This window comes from Galeopterus variegatus, unplaced genomic scaffold (genome assembly GCF_000696425.1).
Source record: "Galeopterus variegatus unplaced genomic scaffold, G_variegatus-3.0.2 Scaffold1543, whole genome shotgun sequence".
Lineage (NCBI taxonomy): Eukaryota > Metazoa > Chordata > Mammalia > Dermoptera > Cynocephalidae > Galeopterus > Galeopterus variegatus.
In genome coordinates this window covers 136569-157259 of record NW_007727654.1, presented here as the reverse complement: position 1 = coordinate 157259, position 20691 = coordinate 136569, and the positions used below count along the sequence as shown (strand labels likewise).

At 44.5% G+C, this 20691-nt stretch overlaps 1 protein-coding gene across 1 annotated transcript in view; it reads right to left on the bottom strand.

The window, feature by feature from the left end:
* The window catches only part of NWD1 (NACHT and WD repeat domain containing 1), a 76659-nt gene that overhangs the window by 22230 nt on the left and 33738 nt on the right, over positions 1-20691 (bottom strand). Inside the window, exons 10-13 of the mRNA XM_008577573.1 lie at positions 16479-16676; positions 13451-13573; positions 6962-7170; positions 3705-3977 (exon numbers count right to left, since the gene is read on the bottom strand). Coding sequence (XP_008575795.1) covers positions 3705-3977; positions 6962-7170; positions 13451-13573; positions 16479-16676 — 803 coding nt within the window. The remainder of the gene's footprint in view (positions 1-3704; positions 3978-6961; positions 7171-13450; positions 13574-16478; positions 16677-20691) is intronic.

The window sequence follows — 20691 nt, the reverse complement described above, 5'->3', positions numbered from 1 at the left end:
TCTTTGGGCTGATGTCTTGCATAAATTTTGGAAAGTTCTCAACCATGATCTCTTCAAATATTTCTTCTGCTGCATTCTCTCCTCTACTTCAGGCACTTTAATTGTACTTTAGACCATTTGACATTGTCCTATAATGCTCAAATTCTTTGTTCCCTTCCCCTTTGTTGGCTTTTTATCTTCACATTTATGTTTTTTTTTTTTTTTTTGTCTTTTGTCTTTTTTCCGTGTCCGGCAACAGATCGCAACCCTCAGTGTTGCCCCCGTACCAGACCGGGGACCGGCAACGGGATTGCAAGCCTCGGCGCTGCTCCCGCGCCTCGCTCAGCCAGTGAGCGGGAACCGGTCTGTATGTGGGATCCGAACCCTTGGACGGGAGCGCCGCCGCGCTTCCCAAGCGGCGCACTATCCAGTGCGCCACCGGGCCGGCCCTACATTTATGTTTCAATAATTTCCATTAATTTGTTTTTAAGTTCACTGATCTTTCTCTTCACTGACTAGTCTACTTTTAAGCATTATCAAATGAATTATTCATTCACGTCATTGTGTTTTTTATTTATAACATTTCCATTTGATCCTTTTTTTAGTTTTATTTTGAAATTTCCTATCTGTTCACCTATATTATCCACCCTTTCCACTTTTTATCACAAATATTTTAAAATTCTTGTCTGATCATTTAAACATCAGAGTCATTTTATGTCTACTTCTGTTGATTGTTTTTGCTCTTGATTATTGTCCCATTTTCTTCCTTCTTTGTGTGTAATAATTTTTGTAATATAATGGGCATTGTACATAAAGGAACAGTAGTGCCTAAATATATAATATTTACCCTTAGAAGAGGACATGCTCCTTCTGTTAGACTCCTAGTATGGAGGGGTCTGAATCAATCTAATTTGTACTCCAGCTGTGTCTTTGCTTTGTTAAATCTTTAGTTAAATTCAATTTATCATCATTTTCAAATATTTTGAAGGTGGTATTAAGACTTTCCCTTCAGGGCCGGCCTAGTGGCGTGCTGGAGAGTGTGCCGCTTGGGAGCGCGACAGCGCTCCCGCCGAGGGTTCGGATCCCATGTGGATACTGGTTCCGCTCACTGGCTGAGCGCGGTGCGGGCGCAACACCGAGGGTTGCGATCCAGGGTTCGGATCCCATGTGGATACTGGTTCCGCTCACTGGCTGAGCGCGGTGCGGGCGCAACACCGAGGGTTGCGATCCAGGGTTCGGATCCCATGTGGATACTGGTTCCGCTCACTGGCTGAGCGCGGTGCGGGCGCAACACCGAGGGTTGCGATCCCATTGCCGGTCAGTAAAAAAAGACAAAAAGAAAAAAAAAATGACTTTCCCTTCAGAAGGGCTAGGATCTGAGCACTGGTGAGATCCAAAGATCCCCTATTCATTAAAGCTTGGCCACCATTTTTCAGAATTACAAGATTTCTCTCTCTACTTTAGGTCTGACCACCATATTTTGGGGTTGCTGGGGATTATCTTCCAGTCCTGCCTGCAGCTTTTTGCCCCAGTGTACATTTTGACAGAAATCTGGTCTGGGTTCCTCCAGAAACAGAAACTGAGATAGTATTTGAATGCAAATAGTTTACTTGGGAATTGATCTCAGGAAATACTGGTAGGAAATGGAGAGCTGAGATAGGGAATGGAAGGCAGCCAACAAATGTGGCTCAGCAAGCCAGTTAATTGGGCAACTAGAGCTCAGTCCTACTGAGAAGCTCTAGGAGATGGTATAGGACATGCTTCAGAGTTGTCCCCACTGAGAGACCAGGAGCTGAGGTATTGTCCACCAGCCATCAACGGTTGGTGGAGGGCTGCTCCCAGGAGCATCAACACATAGACCAAGTGTACTGGGCATGGAGAGAGAGTCAGGGAAAAATACCAAGCCAGGTACAGAGTTGCAGGTATTTGCAGTAAGCAGCCTTCAAGAACAGAGGAGAACACTAAGGGGTATAGATGGAACCCCAACAGTGAGCTATATAAGGATTTGTAAATTCAGAAACCTGAGTTTAACTAGCACCATATTTTCAACTCACTCCAGTGATGTCTTAGTGCCCCTCCTACCCCCACCCCCCCACAGATTGGAAGCCCGAGCAGGTGCCCATCTGTCCATCCCTTGCCCAAGCTCTAAATCTGGGTGTCATTTTATCCCCATTTTACAAATGAGGAAACCGAGGCTCAGAATAGGGGCTGAGCTAGCCCAAGAGCACAGCTAGTTAAAGGCAGGATTGGATTTTCAAACTCAGGTGTGTCTGACCCCAAAGTCCAAGGTCCTTTCTGGCTTATTGAAGAGAATCAGTGAATGAAGGGAAAGTATAGCTAAACAAGCAAGAGACCTGATCAAAGGATTTGGGATTATGTTTTATTGTTGGGTTTGGTGCCCTGAGAGCTCATGGAGCTCATGAGTTCCAGAACTGTGGAGCTTTGTAATGAGTTTTTAGAGGTCATATTCCTCCCCTCTTCAAAGTCTCACCTTCTCAGCAGGACATAGAAGACCCTGTGATCTGTCTCCATGCCAACTCTCTTTTCCCTAAAATGCCAGGCATGCTCCTGCCTCCCCACTACAATATTCTCTATTCCCTCAATCTTCTATTTTTCATCTGGGAAATCTTTCTTACTCCAAGCCTGCCTTTTCTGGGGAGCCTCCCCAGATTACTTCTTTCAGACATATTTGCTCCTTAACCAGACCAAGAGCACACTGTTTCTACCTCTGCAGAAAACAGACTCTGTTCCTCTTAGTGTCACTGTAAGTTGTTCACAAGCCCATCTCCCTCCCTTGGTTGAGTTCCTTGAAGGTGAGGTTGGGGCTCATGTGTTTCTAAAGCCTGTCCAGCACCTAGTATGGAGCCCACGCTTCCCCACTATGACTCCTTATATAATTTGCCATTGACATCCATCAACATCCTCCTCTATTCCTGAAGTCTTCTTATTGCAAGCACCTTTGACTTTGCACAGGAAGACTTTTTCCCCCTGACTTACCAGTGCTATGGTTTGAATGTGCACCCCCCTCCACACCACCAAAGTTCATGTGTTGGAAATGTAATCCCCATTGGAATGTTGTTGAGAGCTGGGACCTTTAAGAGGTGATTAGCTCATGAGGGTTCTGCCCTCATGAATGGATTAATGCTGTTATCGTGGGAGTGGGTTAGTTATTGTGGGAGTTCCGCCCCCTTTCTTTCCCAGTCTTGGGATCTCACTTCCTCTCTTGCCTTCCATCATGGGATGACCTGTGAGATGCTGGTGAAATGCTCTTAGGCTTCCCAGCCCCCAGAACCACGGGCCAAATAAACTTTTGTTCTTTATAAATTACCCAGTCCATGCTATTCTGTTACAGAATCAGAAAACAAACTAAGACACTCAGATTGTTTGGTCCACATGTTAGTGCTCATGGGAGCAGATGTCCACCAACCACCAATGGAGCTGGGAGATAGTACCCAGCTTTTGACCCCTCAGTAGGACAACTCTGAAGCATGTTCTACACCATCTCCCAGAGCTTCCCAGAAGGACTGAGTTCCAACAGTTGCCCACATTGGCCCCCCCCCAGGAGACACCAATAGATGTTTACTGAATTGTAGATCCCTAGAATTAAGAAGACAAATGTCATTTATTAAAAGATATAAGGCAAAGTCATTTCTCTCAATTTCTAGAACATCTGAGCACTTTTGAGCTGAGTTAATGTTGGTGCCATAGTCAGTAAAGTTGCTTACCAAAGAAATGGAGCCGTTGCTAAACCCAATAACCATCTTTCCTTCTTTCTGAACTGAGACTGCACAGGTAGATGTCTGTTCTTTGATACTGGATAAATGTTGCTTCCCCTGCAGTTTTCCCATAGCTGAGCTCCACAGACTGACCACACCATCCTTGGACACTGTCAGCAGCCTAGCCTGGGAAGCCAACACAGCTGTGCACATCCAGGGATCGGAGGCATCTCCCAGGATGTGGAAAACCAGCTCTGCAGTTTCCAGATTCCAAGCATTGATCTAATGGAATAATGAAGAAGAAGAGACATATCAGTGGGAGACCTAGACTGCAAGTTTTCCAGAGCCAAATGCGAGACCTGTTTTGTTTTTTTAAAAATAGTTTATACATTATATTTTCAACACTGTCAGTTCAGAAAAAAGCAGGGGAGGGGCAGATTCTGTACTGGATCCTGGAAAAACAGAAGGACATGTATGGAACAGTTGATAAAATCCAAATAAAGTCTGGGGTTTAGTTGATAGCAATCATCAATATTAGCATCTTAGTTATGACAAATGTCCTCATGTAAGATGTTGATATTAACAGAGGCTGGATGAAGGGTATATAGGAACTCTCTGTATGATCTTTTCGGTTCTTTCATAAATCTTAAATTGTTCCAAAATAAAAAGTTCTAAAAATAAAAAAATAGGTTAGCAGCATCGTATGCATTAACATATGGAGGAAAATGAAGGAAAACACCTGTTAAAGATGGAGGCACTCTTGCTCCCCTGTATTTTGCCTATCTCAGCAGGATGTGAATACGCCGTGTCAGCAAGATTTGGCAAGGCTTAACTGCAAACCACAGACTTCCTATTGAGTTGCCTAGGAGATGGGGAGGTGATGGGAGGGGGTTGCAGTTGGCTGAAATATATATAATACCTGCTTTTCCCCAATAAATTTGCTTAGTGTGTGCGCTAAGCCCCAGAACTTTGTGTCTGGTCTGTGGTTGACCACCTCCCCAGGCGGCAGCCCCTAGCTCAAGGGGCTGAGCAACTCACCTTCCTGCACTCTCTTGGAAGAGCTATGTGTGGCCCTGCTCCCTGAGAGACTCCTGGCAGAGGCTATGTGTAGTCCTGCCCCCCGAGATCCCCCAGGACCAAGAAAAAGGTGCAAACATATATGTTCACTACAAGTGATTATTGATTACAGCAGTTTTCATATTTGATTTCACGTCCCCAAAAGTATCTGTTTTTTTTTTTTTTTTAACCTTTTTGTCTTTTTTACTGACCGGCAACGGGATCGCAACCCTCGGTGTTGCGCCCGCACCGCGCTCAGCCAGTGAGCGGGAACCGGTCTCCACATGGGATCCGAACCCTCGGCGGGAGCGCCGCCGCACTCCCAAGCGGCGCACTCTCCAGTGCGTCACCAGGCTGGCCCCAAAAGTATCTGTTTATCAACAGTAATCATCTAAATTTTAAACAGTTGCCTACTAGCTCAACTTCTGGGGTTTACACTAAAGAAATAAGGAAAGATATAGGCAAATATACATGTATAAGGAAAGTTATTTCAGTTATTTGTATGAGCAAAGAACCAGAAACAACCTGCATGTCCAACAATAAGGGATTAGTTAAATAAACATTAGTGGAACCATACAAATAAATCGTATGCAATCACTAAGCATGATGTTTTTGAAGAATATTTAAGGTTATGGGCAAAATGCTCATGAGCTCATAAAATATTAAGTGGGAAAAATAACTTTGTAAAACTGCATATATGGTTTAATCCTAATTTTGTTACATATGCACACACCACATGTGATTTTAAATGTTTTCATTACACACCTTTAAAAAGGTAAAAAGAAACAGGTAAAACCAGTCTTAATAATATCTTTTATTTAACCCAAGATGTCCAAATGTTATCACTTCAAGGTGTCATCAATATAAAAATTACTAAGATAGTTTATATTATTTTTATTGTACTAAATCTTTTTAGTATGTCTAAACAGCCACAGTTCAAGTGTTCAATAGCCACATCTGGCTGGTGACTCCTGTATTGGATGGCACAGTTTATAAGCACCAATATTACTGTTAACAACCACCAATTACTAATGTCATATAATAGTGAATAGATACCAATCATATGGTGCTTACTACGTGCCAAGCACTATGCTGAGTGGTTTGCAGTCATTATCTTATGAAGTAGAAGAGGAAATGAGACCCTGAATGGGGAAGTGACATTACCAAGGTCACTCAGCTCCCAAGAAACTGAACAGGGAGTTAAACACAGATTTTCCCCCTGGTTTTAGCTACTAAGCTCTTAGCCACTATGCTGTTGTGTCTCCACTCATAAAACTATCAAATTATGGGCCGGCCCAGTGGCGCACTGCTACAATGTGCCGCTTGGGAGTGCGGCGGCGCTCCCGCCGAGGGTTCGGATCCCACATACAGACCGGTTCCCGCTCACTGGCTGAGCGAGGTGCGGACGCAACACCGAGGGTTGCGATCCCGTTGCCGGTCCTGGTCTGGTACGGGCGTGACACTGAGGGTTGCGATCCATTGCCGGACACGAAAAAAGACAAAAAGGAAAAAAAAAAACTATCAAATTATAGGGTTATGATTGACATAATGGAATGATACAGTGGAATATACATTGTTTTCAAAGTCCTTATCTTTTTTTTTGGTTTTTGTTTTTGCTATTATTTTTTTTTTATTGACGCATAATTGATTATACATACTTTGAGGGCACAGTGTTGACTATCATTATTTGTGTACAATATGTGAGGATCAAATCATTATTCAGATGTACATGTAACATTTACCAAAAGAGACGACAAAACAAATCTCAGTAAATTCCAAAAGATTCACATAATACAAAAGGAATTCAATTAGAAAAAAAAAAATAGCAGAACACTATCTGGGAGCTCCTCAAATATCTGGAAACAACAGCACACTTCTAAATAGCCCATCAATCAAATAAGAACATGAATCCTGGAAGCATTTTGAACTGAATGTAAATGTGAACACAGCATATCAAAATTTGTGGGATGTAGGTAAAGCAGTACTAAGAGGGAAATTTAGAGCCCTAGATGATTATATTAAAAAAGATGAAAGGTCTCACATCTGAGTCAGAAAGAACTATCAGGATCATCTAAACCAACTGTGAAGTCAAGTACCCCTGTTTACACTCACCCCCTCTTTTCAGGGAGCCCCTCCTTACAGATGCAGCCTACTCTCTTGGAAGGCTCTCGTCCCAGTTTTCCTTTACAAACAGACAAATTATTTCTTACCTTCGTGCCAGAAGTCGAATACACAACCTTATTTGCTTCATCCACATGAAGGCTCCAGATCTGAGGTTCTGTGGGACTTTTTGAACCTCCATCCCAAATGACAAATTTCTCCTGGCCGGAAAGTAAGTTCCATAAGCGCAGTGTGTGGTCCTTTGAGGCGGAGATGGCGAATGTCCCTTTGCCAAACACGTTCACACACCTCACCTCTCCTGCAGCAGGTCAGGGAGGGGGAAAGGATATTAGCTGGTAACACTTTGACCTTGTAACTACCAAAATGCCTGTTGGCTTGGAAATACCTTGGTGTAGGTGGGTTTTTGTTTGTTGCTTTGTTTTAAGATGGGTTTTTTTTTTTTGTTTGGTTTGGGTTTTTTGGCAGCTGGCCAGTACAAGTTTCCAAACCCATGACCTTGGTGTTATTACCAAGAAAAAGATGGCTGATTCAAACATATCCAAATTAGAAATAATGGAATGTGACAAAGCAAAAAGAGTGCCACAAATGGTTGAAATTCAATCAATTGCCCCAAACAAAGCTAATTGAATTTGGAGGAGGTGGAGGGGGAAGGGGAGTGGTTGGATAAGGGGCATAAAGAATAAGTATGATTTGTAACAATGAGGGGCTGGCCAGTTTCTCACTTGGTTAGAGCGTGGTGCTAATAACACCCAGGGCAAGGGTTCAGACTTGTATGAATACGCTAATAATAAATAAATAGATAGATACATAAATAAATAAATAGAAGAGACGGGGGGAAAAAAAGAGGTTATAATGGCTCTACCATACAGCCTAGATGTGTGATCGGCTCTAGGTTTACATACGTGCACCCTACGACATTCGCACAGTGAAGAAATCGCCTAAAGACACATTTCTGAGAACGTATCCCTGTTGTTAAGTGATGTGTGACTATATATACATTTTTTTCATATAAGTTTTGCAACTTCTTTTCTCTTCAAATAACACCATGTATTTTAGCTCTTTCCATATTATATATATATATATATATATAATTCATCTTAACAGTGATATTGAGATACTGTTACCATATAAATAGATATATTTAATCTGAAGGAATACAAACCAAATAGCCTGTGAGGGCTGTTAGAACACTGATAGGCTGGTAAATGTTCTAACAACTGGCACTCTACAGGGGTGGGAAAAGCCATGACTTGTAGGATTTGACAATGTCCATGGTGTAAACACTCCCACCATGGCTGATTTCAAGCCGCTAAAGTGATGTCACTGAACGTGGTGGGGTTGGGAAGAGATACTCAGTAGGACACTGTTTCCTCCATACAGACACAGTAGCCAAGAGCATAGATAATAGTCAGCTGTGGTAAAATAAGTAGAAAGTGATGAGTTTGGGGTATTTATTACCTTGTTTTAATATGATGTATTAACTGTAAACTTGATAATTTAATATTTAATAATGGCCGTGTTTGACAACTGGTCTTACAAAATTCCTAAAATTTTCACCATCGGCCAGCTCCAGCCTGCCACTAGGAGACAGGAAACTTTCACTTTCCACATCATATATATCTATAATACTTTCATTTTTTCCCGATAAATTGATTACTGATTTTTTCTGATCATAAACAATAATGGTTTGTTTACTTAAAAAAATATATATATATCAGCTGGCCAGTTAGCTCAGTTGGTTGGAGAGTGGTGTTATTACACCAAGGTCATGGGTTCAGATCCCCAAACTGGCTAGCCACCAAAAATAAATGAATCAATAAATAAATTAATAAATATCATCATTGGTAAATGGGGCCAGGTCATGAACTGATGGATCACACAAAAAGAAATACAAATATTGAACAGACCTATGGGAAAATAGCCATCCTGAGGAGAATAAAATGAATGGAGTCTGATTTGACAGATATTTTGTCATTACTCACCTCACCTCCACCCCCAAGAAAAAAAAATAGTAAAATAAAAACATCTAGGGCCGGCCCGGTGGCGCACTGGATAAGTGCGCCGCTTGGGAAGCGCGGCGGCGCTCCCGTCCGAGGGTTCGGATCCCACATACAGACCGGTTCCCGCTCACTGGTTGAGCGAGGCGCGGGAGCAACACCGAGGCTTGCGATCCCGTTGCCGGTCCCGGTCCGGTGCGGGGGCAACACTGAGGGTTGCGATCCGTTGCCGGACACGGAAAAAAGACAAAAAAATAAATAAATAAATAAATAAAATAAAAACATCTAATGCTGGGAGCTTTGGGGTTGGGGGATGTTTTAATTTGGGACGGCCTGTTTAGAAAGCAATGACACATCTCAAAAAACCCATAGAAATGTTCCTATGGTCCAGTTCAAAATTCCTACTCCTTGGAAATTTCTACAGAAGGAAAAAAATATTGATTGCAGTAAAAAGAGATTCATCTCAGCATTACCCATAATAGCAGATAACTAGAAATAGCCTAAATATAAAAAAAATATTAAAAACTGTTTAATCGATTCTGGAACACGACTGCTATGATCTGAATGTTTGTGTCCAACCCCCCCCCCATTCCTATCTAATCTCCAATGTGATTGTATTAGGAGGTGGGACCTCTGAGAGGTAATTATGTCATGAGAGTGGAACCCTCGTGAATGGGATCTGTGCCCTTGTGAAAGAGACCCCAGAGAGCTCCCTCACTGCACCCTCCCCACCATGTGAGGACACAGAGCGGAGATGCCATCTGTGAACCAGGAAGTGGGCCCTCACCGGTGCCTCGATCCTGAACTTCTCAGCCTCCAGAACTTAGAGAAATAAGTTTATAAGCTACCTGGTTTATGGTATTTTGTTATGGCAGCCCAAAAGGACAAAGACAGTGATCTTTTGGGAACAAGGAAATATTTTTGCTGCATTTAAGCATTATAAAAATACAGATTCAATGGATCATAGCAGCATTATTCAAAACAGCCAAAAGTTGAAAACAATGTAAATGTCCATCAGCTGATGAATGGATACACAAACTGTGGTCATTCATGCAATGGAATACCACTCGGCATTGAAAAGCAACAAATTATTGATACATGCAACAGTATGGATAAATCTCAAACACATTTTTCTAGTGAAAGAAGACAGATGCAAAAGACCATGTGCTGGGCCGGCCCGGTGGCGCACTGCTACAGTGCGCTGCTTGGGAAGCGTGGTAGCGCTCCCGCTGAGGGTTCGGATCCCACATACAGACCGGCTGCTCAGTGGCTGAGTGAGGTGCGGGAGCAACACCGAGGATTGCGATCCCGTTGCCGGTCACGAAAAAAGACAAAAAAAGGAAAAAAAAAAAAAAAAAAAAAAAAAGACCATGTGCTGTATGACTCCATTTAAGCAAAATATCCAGAGCAGGCAAATCCATAGAAACAGAAAGCAAATTAGTGGTTGCCTGGGGCTATGGGTGGGAGGGGGGATTAACTCAAAGGAGCATGAGGTTTCTTCTTGGGGAGACAGAAATGTTTTTTTTTTTCTTTTTTTAAAAGATGACCGGTAAGGGGATCTCAACCCTTGGCTTGGTGTTGTCAGCACCACGCTCAGCCAGTGAGCGAACCGGCCATCCCTATATAGGATCCGAACCCCGTGGCCTTGGTGTTATCAGCACCGCACTCTCCCGAGTGAGCCACGGGCCGGCCGGAGACAGAAATGTTTTAAACCTGGATAGCGGTGATGGTTGCATAACTGGGTAAATTAACTAAAAATCATTGTACTGTATATTTAAAACAGGTGAATTTTCTAGTACGTAAATTATACCTCAATAAAGTTGTTAAAAAAAATTCAATGGACACAAAAGAATGTTTATAGCAAAATGCTGAGAAAAATAGATTTAGAAAAATGGTGCCCATACTTAGATTGCAATGATATGATATTCTTAACATCTTTATCGAGTTATAATTCACAACCATAAAATTCACCCATTCAATGTACAATTACACGATCCAACAGTTTTTAGTATGTTCACAGAGTTGTACAATCATCGCCACAGACTAAGTTCAGAATATTGTCATAACCTCAAAAAGCAGTCACTCCCTCCCCTTTTTTTCTCATCATTGTAACCATTTCAAAGTGTCAATTCAGTGGCATTTAGCACATTCACGATGTTGTGCAACTGTGACCTCTAGTTCCAGAACATTCTCATCCTTCCAAAGGGAAACCCCATCCCCATGAGCAGTCACTCCCCACCCCACCCCCCACATCCTCTGGCAACCACCAATCTGCTGTCTGTCTCTATGGATTTGCCTGTTCTGGATATTTCATATCAATGGAATCATACGTTATGTGACTTTCAGTGACATTTTCTTTTATTTGATGTAATCTCCCGAGGTTCAGCCTCATGACTTCCTTGATGTTTCGTGGACTTGCCAGTCGTGTTTCCCTCTCAGGGCCTTTGCACTTGCTGCTTCCTGTGCCTGGGAGGCTCTTTCTCCTCCTCTGTGCTTCTCAAGCTTCTGCAGGGCCAGGACCAGGGTTAGACAAGTGAGGTACCCGTCTTAGGTGCAAATTTCAGGGGGTGCTAAACGACCGTGATTTTTCCTCTGGCCTCTGGCTCCAATACAGCACAGCATAATCACTGATCTCATCTTTATTTAAGACAGCTTGATATCATATTCATCTTGGATTTTATTTTGCATTATTTTTGATTTTTTAAAACATGGTATTAAAATATTCATCTTGCGGGCCGGCCCGGTGGCGCACTGCTACAGTGCACCGCTTGGGAGTGTGGCGGCGCTCCCGCCGAGGGTTCAGATCCCACATACAGACCGGCCGCTCACTGGCTGAGCGAGGTGCGGGCGCAACACCGAGGGTTGCGATCCCGTTGCCGGTCCCAGTCTGGTACGGGCGCGACACTGAGGGCTGCGATCCGTTGCCGGTCATGAAAAAAGACAAAAAGGAAAAAAAAAATTCGTCTTGCTAACCGAGCTTTTTAGGGCACGTCCTTAACTTAAAAAAAAATTGAACATGTCATATTTAATAGGAATTTAATTAAAAAAAATTTTTTGGGGGGGGAGACTGGCTGGTACAGGGATCCGAACCGTTGACCTTGGTGTTTTAACACTGGGTTCTAACCAACTGAGCGAACCAGCCAGCACATAATTCAACTTTTTAGACCTCATCCACTCTCCCACCCTTTTTTAATTAATTGAAGGGCTTGAATTTGATTATTTCTAGAGCTAATGTTCTGTGGTTTGATCCTGCTAAATTTATTTTTTAAACAAATAGGGTATTTAAACTTATTTATTCAACAACTATTGAGCATGTTAAAACATACCCCCTTATAATGTGTCAATAAAATTTAAAAACACACACACACATATATATAAAGATATACTCCCTCCCCTCAGAGAATAGCAATAGGAATTCACATTAACAAATAATTGCAAATCTTAAGTACTAATGATCTTAAGTACTAATGTGATCTGTGTACTATCAAGCTATAGCATAGCACTGGGAGACCAGTTATCAACTCTGCTTCAGGAATCATCTTTCCCAAAGAGATGACCTTTGAGATAAGTCTTTAAGGATGAATCATTTTCCGTCCTACTTCTGGCCTGGTCTGTTTCTCTTCAGCACCTAGAACAAGGACCTGGTACACAGGAGGCACTCAATAATCCATTGAATGAATGAACAGCACTCATCTGTTAAGGGGCTATGCAGAAATGAAAACCTTAGGTAGACAAACTGCAAAATGACCACAATTCTTTACCCTCCCTGATCTATATCCTTGGTAATGTGACTTTGCAGATCCTCTCATTGAGAGATGAAGACTATTTCCCTATTCATTGTTTCTGGACTGTTCTTGTGATTTTCTCTGGCCAATAGAATGTGACAGGGTACCAGCCCCAAGTCCAGGCCTTAAGAGATCTTGTGAGCTTCTATTTGCTTTCTTGAAACCCTGCCTTTTTTTTTTTTTCCTTTTTGTCTTTTTTTTCGTGACCGGCAATGGATCACAACCCTCAGTGTCGCGCCCGTACCGGACCAGGACCGGCAACGGGATCGCAACCCTCGGTGTTGCGCCCGCACCTCGCTCAGCCAGTGAGCGGCCGGTCTGTATGTGGGATCTGAACCCTCGGCGGGAGTGCCACCACGCTCCCAAGTGGTGCACTGTAGCAGTGCGCCACCGGGCCGGCCCTGAAACCCTGCCTTTGCTGGGACTAGTGTCCTGGAGGATGACAGACCACATGGAGCAGAGTTGAGTTGTCTTGGTAAAGAACATCCTGAACCAGCTGGCTCCCAGATGACCCAGTAACTGTGTGTGCACATGCAAGCTTGACCGAGACAAGAAGAACCACCCAGCTGAGCCCAGTCTAAATTGCCAACCCACAGAAGGTGAGCTAGGGAAACAGCTTGTTCGAGGCCACTGTGTTTGGGGTGGCTTGTTATGCAGCTCTAGCTAACTGATGCAAGAACAAAGATCAGGTTTCAATACAGAGAACAGAATCCATGGTGAAGAAGGGGCTCTGGGGAAAGACTTTGCTGTGGACACTAGGAAGAAGTTAACCATAACTCCACTCCCCGAGCCTTACCTGTATGTCCGGTTAGAACATGGATCACCTGCTGCTCTTTCATGTCCCACACCACAATGATGCCATCCTGGGTGCCAACTGCCAGCAGCTTCTCTTCCAGACCCCATGCCATGGCGGTGATGCCTGCAGCACACAGAGAAAATGGTGGTGACCTCAGCTCCTGTGTTTGAGTGTTCAGCCAGAAGGTCCTCAAATGAACGCCCACTTCACAGATAAGAAAACTGAGGTACAGACAGATTCAGTCCCTTGCTCAAAGCCACACATCTAGGAAGTGGTAGAGCTCCAGATTTCACAGCCAGTGCTGTCAGACACCAGATTTAGACTCTACACTGTGACATTACATTGCTCTTAGGTGGGAAAAGGGACCACACCACAACTTGGTTGTGTCTTTCTAGTCAGTGATTCTCACCTGGGGTGATTCTGCCCCCCAGGAGACACTGAACAATGGCTGGAGACATTTTTGAGTGCCACAACTGGGGATGAGGGTGTGTGGAGGCATCTGGTGGGTGGAGGCCAGGGACATTGCCCAATATCCTACAATACACAGGATGCTTCCATCCCAGAGAATGATCCAGCCCCAAATGTCAACAGTTCCAAGGTTAAGAAACCCTGCTAGGACTAGTTGGCTAGGACTCAGAAATGGAATTATATTGGCTGAGAATGAGGACCCTGCTTGTGAGCTCCACCTGCATGGAAAAATAAAGGCTGGGGTCCTAAAGAAAAGATATTTGCCAGTAGTTTGGGCAAACACAGCCCAAGGCTCTCTGCCAGGTGAACTTTGATGAAAACATCACTGAGGAGAGAGTGGCACCAACTTACACTGTGGAAAACACCAGCCCAGATATTTAAAAACCAGACTTTCTGAATGTCCTCGAGTCCTTTCTGAATGTCCTTTTTCTTCCCTTTGCCTTAGTTTGCCCATATGGAAAATGGTTGCGGGGGTATTGAATTAGAGCTGATCCAGCTCTGAGGATCCAGGATTTTGTTTTCATCTCATTGGAACAAAGAGTGAGAAGAAGAGATTTGTTTCTTGTCATACACTGTGTGACCTTAAAAATGTCAACTCAGGGCTGGCCAGATAGCTCCATTGGTTAGAGTGTGGTGTTATAACACCAAGGTCAAGTGTTCAGATCCCTGTAATGGCCAGCTGCTAAAAAAAAAAAAAAAAAAAAAAAAAAAAAAAAAAAAAAAAAAAAAAGAAAACCAAAGTTTTTTTAAAAAAGGGAAAAAAAAAAAAAAAAAGAAAACCAAAGTTTTTTTAAAAAAGGGAAAAAAAAAAAAAAAAAGAAAACCAAAGTTTTTTTAAAAAAGGGAAAAAAAAAAAAAAAAAGAAAACCAAAGTTTTTTTAAAAAAGGGAAAAAAAAAAAAAAAAAAAAAAAAAAAAAAAAAAAAAAAAGGTAACTCAAGCTTTTTTGAAAATGAGGAAACTGAAACTCAGAGTGGGCAGGATCTTTTTGAACTTCAACATGATTACAGGGTGTACCACAAGGCACAGTGGGTCTGAGACACAAAACACTTCTCTGCTCTAGAGATGACAAAACATCACTCCAACCTCAAACTTCCTCTGCCCATGCTGTGGCAGACATCACCAATCAATCACAGCACTATCTGTGATTTGTGCCCCTACAGCCATCCTATTATTCTTCCTTCTGTAATGAAGCCCAAAAGCCCACGGGTTTTTGCTGAGTACATGGTTACCCTTACAAAGGCCATATTTCCAGGCTCCTTTACAGTTGGAGATATCCAAGTTCTAGCCAACGAGAGCGGAGAAGAAATGGTAAGTTTTACTTCTAGGTCATGCCCTTAAAAAAGGCCTGCCATCCACTTCTTCCTACTTCCCACTGGCTGGAATGCCATCGTGATGGTAGGAGCTGCAGCAGTAATCTTGAGCCAATGAGAACAGACTCACTTTGAAAATGTCAGAGCAAACAGACTGAAGGGTCTGAGTCCCCAACACCCTGGGGACAACATTTTACCTCCGCTTATGCTTGAACTGTTACATGAGAAAGAAATGAACTCCTGGTTTATTTAAGCCACTTTGGCCCTTGTTACAACATCTGAGTCTCTATTGTAACAAATGCACACACTTTCCCACTAAACCAGCTTCAGTCTCAGAATCCTTGAGCCAGCATTCTAGTGGCTGCCCCTAAATCAGTCCCTCCAGGTGTTGTACTTAGCATGTCTTAGAATTTCTATTTTGGAAACATTGTGCCAGGGAGAATAGCTTTACCTATCAGGTCACGTGGTACAGAAAAAGCCTGAGTGGTAATAACTCTGACATTTGAACCATGAACTAATCATATTCAGTGGTCTCACAATGAATGTGAGAGGTTGTAGATGGACAGATAAGGGGATGGATGAATGAAGGTGGATGGGTGGATAAGCGGATAGACAGGAGGCTGTCTGGCTGGGTGGGTGGGTGAATGGTGGGTAGATGGATTAATCCATTTGCAGATGGTGGGCAAGTTGATGAATGGCTGAGTGTATGGATGCTTGGAGGGGTAAATGAGTGGATGGAAGATGCCAGATGAGGAAAATGGAAGGATAGGTGGGTAGAGGGGTGAATGGATGGACGGACAGATGGATGGAAGAAAAGATGGGTGACAAATGGAAGGCAAAACTAAAATCCTCTTCTCCACTGGACATTCTGGGTCCCAGGGGCAGTGTCCAGTTCCATCGGCCTCTCAAGGGCTGGTCAGGAATCAATTCCTAGCCTCCAGACTTACTAGCATGAGCCTGTAAATTGCAGGAACTCTGTAAGATGAGTGCTAAGCTCTTTGAGATGGGAACCTTGGAGGCATCCCCTAGCTTCACGCTCATTAGTAGTATTTACACTCAGTAGTCTACAGTCTCTGGGGGGCAGAGAGAGCCCTGTCAGCATGAGACAGCAGGGCAGGCTCTGATGACACCCTTGGGGACTCCAGACTGGCAGAAGGGAGTCCCAGAGAGCAGCCCCCAAACACCTGCCATCTGCTACCCCCAGGCAAGCGGGCCAAGCAGGATTTTTGCTATGCTGGAGAGACTCACCTTTGTGACAGCCAGTGAGGGTGGCCAGGAGGGGTCCTCCTGGGGGCTGGAGGAATCCTCCGAGGGGCACCAGCACAGGGTGTGGGCACACCCGGAACCAGCTCTGGGCCTGCTGGCACAGCTGTCCCACCAGTGCTGGATGAGAGGTGGCAAAGAAATGGAGTCTGGCCAGGAGTTCTGTGTACAGGATGCTCTTCTCTGCAACAAAGGGGATGCAGGTTAAGTTGCCTGGTTGAGTCTCCCCCACGCTGTTGAGCCCTTACCCCTGCAGGGGCTGCAAGAGAGAAGACACAACACCTCAGGTACTGACCCCTGCCATCCTCTCCTGCCCCACTCTCTGCTCTCCAGACACACTCACCATTACGTCAAGTGCACCAGGCAGTTTCCAGCCTCTAAGCCATCGCCCATGCTGTTCCCTCTGCCTGGAAGGCTTCCTGTTTCTCCCCCTCTCTGGTACCAATCATGTCTTCATCCTCATTTTAGCCCAAAGGTCACTTCTGCCGGAAGCATTCTCCAGCCCAATCCTCCAACCCCACCCCGCCAAGCCCAGGTTGTATCACACTTCAGATGTGACTTTGTTGTGGGTATTTATTTGACAGCCACAAGCCTGTATCACTACCCTAGACCTTTAACTTCCCAAGAACAGAGATGGTGTCTGCCTTGTTCGTGGCTATGTTCCTGGTGCCTAAAACACCATAGACGCTCAGTGAGTAGCTGTTAGGTAAATAATGCTCAATTCCCTGGCAATTCACAGTTACAGCGTATATTAGCTTCCTGTGGTTACTGTAACAAAACCATCTGGGTGGCTTCAAACAAGAGAACTTTATCTCTCACTGTTCTGGAGGCCAGAAGTCTGAGGTCAAGGTGTTGGCAGAGCTGCACGTCCTCCACATGCTCCAGACGAGGATCCTTCCCTGACTCCTCCAGCTCTGGTGGCTCCAGGAGATCCTTGGCTTGTGGCACATTGCTCCAGTCTCTGCCTCTGTCTTCATGTGTGTTCTTGTGTTTTCTCCTTTTCTGCCTCAAATCTCCCTCTGCCTCCTTCTTATATAAGGACACTTGTGATTGCATTTAGGGCCCAGTGGGGGATAATCCAGGACAATCTTCCCACCTCCAGACCTTTAACTTAATCAAATCTTTTGCCATCTGAGCTAACAGTCACAGGTTCCAAGGATTAGGAAGTAAATACATCTGTTGGGGATGAACAGTTTTTTCTGCCTACCACACAGAGGTATCATCATTCCAAGTTTATAAAATGGAAATCTGAGGCACAGAGAGGCTAAGCAACTTGCCCAAGGTCACACAGCCAGTAAGAGAAGGGAATAACCCCAAAAGTGTGATTCCAATGCTGAGTGGTGAAGACCAGGGACGCTGAAGTCAGACTGTTCATTCTGACCCTGTTTTTGGCACTTTCTAACTGTGGAGCCCAGGGCAATGTTGAGAATACACATTGCCTTGGCTTGCTGGTTGGTGAAATGGGGTGGAACTGGAGACCAGAGAGGAATGTTCCATTCACCGTGGGTGCTAAAGGTGGCACCATCAAGATAAATACTATTTTAATGCAATATTTTAAAAAATCAAAATTAATGCCCCCTAAAATCCATGACGCACAGTATATCAACCTTTTCCATAAAATCGGGATCGGGGGCCGGCCCGGTGGCGCACTGGAGAGTGTGCTGCTTGGGAGTGCGGCGGCGCTCCCGCCCAGGGTTCGGATCCCATGTGGAGACCAGTTCCCTCTCACTGGCTGAGCGCGGTGCGGGCGCGACACCGAGGGTTGCGATCCCGTTGCTGGTCCCCGGTACGGGCACGACACCGAGGGTTGCGATCCTGTTACCGGTCAGTAAAAAAGACAAAAAAAAGGAAAAAAAAAAAAAAATCGGGATCGGAGCAGGGGGTATAAGGGAAATCTCTGTACCTTCCACTCAATTTTGCTGTGAACCTAAAACTGCTCTGAGAAATAAAGTCTATTAAAAGAAGAAAACAGGATCAAAAGTGGCACCATGCTGGGTCATATTGGAGCCTGAAGCAAAAGGGGTAATCAGGGAGACTGATCCTGGTTATCTAGAATTTCCAAACTTGTGGCATGTGCGGCAATGTACCGACCCCACTGTTGTCCAACAGCGCTCTCTGGTGGTAGTATTTGTTCCTACACCTCCTCCTTGTGCTGCGGAGCCCCACGTTGTCAATCAAGGGGCTTTGCAAAGAAGATGCTGAGATATGGGCTTTTAAATCTTCCTTTAAACTGGGCAGCCAAGTGCAAGGCCATTTTTCCAGAAAGTCGCTTCGGTGAGATTTGCAACTCCTGGCGAGCAGCTGTTGTCATCGTTCTTTCCAGTTGCCTTAGATTCCCCTCACTGTTCACCATGCTGTTTCGCTTCTCTCTTTTGGGAAGTGAGAGAAGACTTAACCTTTCTTGGGCCACCATGGGAGCCACTACCGTGGCTGGAGTAATAGGCAGGTGGTCGACAGGGGTTGCATGAATGAATAAGAGAAGCGCCACTGATCCCACTTGGGTGGCATCCTACACATGTTTAGTTCAATACCATATTTTGCAGACACCAAAACCAGGACTCTGGGCAGAAATGGCTTGTCCAAGGCCGTTTACATGAACAATATTGATGTTATCATGTGACAGTAACAGGACCCTTGATAGCCCCCCCACACACACACAGGCTCTACATGAATTGATTTGCATACCCTTCCCAGCAGCCCAAGGTGAGAGGGTCGATCAGCACCCCCATTTTGCAGCTGGGAAAACTGAGGACTGTGGGGAGAGAGGTGGTGGTAGTAAGGAGCTTACAAGGTCACACTTGCCAGTAAGTGGCACAGCCAATATCTAAATCGACACGGTGAGGTTCAAAATCCACATTCTTGGCCAGGACTGGTCGATGATGCAGGAGCATGTGGATAATGCCCCTACCCTTACAGAGCTCTGAGTCTGGGGTGCCAGACAGATGATGCAAAAGAAAACCAAGGGAAATAATAATTAAGCATAAAGACAGATGGAAATGGGGTGCAGTGATAGAAAATGCAGGGGCAGGGGGCAAGAGACAAGGTGGTTTCAAGCTTCAGTGGTGGCCAGACAAGGCTTTTCTGAAGGGCAGCTCTTGGCTGAACTCCAAAGAGGCCTCGGAAGGATTAGGGAAGGCAAGTCCCAGTCCAGGGCTCCGGGAATGGCAGGTGCTGTGGCTGGGCCTGGACACACAAGATTGAGCATTTCCCTTGCTGTTTGGGGCAGAGAGGATGGAGACCAGCATCTCCCAGGAAAGTGGGTCATACAAGGCCATCTAGGCTGTGGTACTGGATGAGTCTTTACCCCAAGAGCAATGGAGAATCACCTAGAAGATTCAACAGGGAGCCACTTGGTGACATTTGAGCTTTCCAAAGGTTCTCCTGATTGCTGGGTGGAAAATGACCTAAGGGGTGAGAATGGAGGTGGGCAGATGGGGAGGATGCTTTGGCAAAGGTCTGGGGGAGGAGAGCTGTGCTGGTCCAGGGCTGGTGGCCGTGTGGAAAGAAGCAGATAGTTCAAGGATGTTCTGCAGAGCCAGGAATAGGAGCTCTGCACAGGAATCACAAGCCACTACCTGTCCTTTTTGCCATGCTATTCACACTCATGGGAGGGACTTTGGTAACAGGGACTTAAGCACCTTTAATATCCTCCTTCCTTTGTGTACTTGCTTCCCAATTTATTGCTCTTTGTTAAAATGGTATATTAGCCCCAGTTCTAACCACCTCCTTGGGTTTTCACTTTTTTTTCAGTACAGCTCCCATGCACATAAAGTTAAAATTTGTGTGCCTTTACTTCTGCTAATGTGTCTTTTGTTGGTTTAATTCACAGGCCCCAGTTACTGAACATAAAAGGGTAGAGGAAAAGTTGGTTTTTTTTCCCTCCCACAATTTGATTGTAAAATGGTGCAGTTGCTGTGGAGAACAATCTGGTGGTTCCTCAAAAATTAAACACAGATTTACCATATGATCCAGCAACTCCACTTCTGGGTACATACCCAAAGGAATTAAAAGCAGGGTCTCAAAGAGACATTTGTACACCCATGTTCATAGCAGAATTATTCACAATAGCCAAAAGGTAGAAACAACTTAAATGTCCAAAGACAGATGAATGGGTAAACACAATGTGGTGTATCCATGCAATGGAATATATTCAGCCTTACAAAGGAAATCCTGACACGTGCTACAACGTGGATGAACC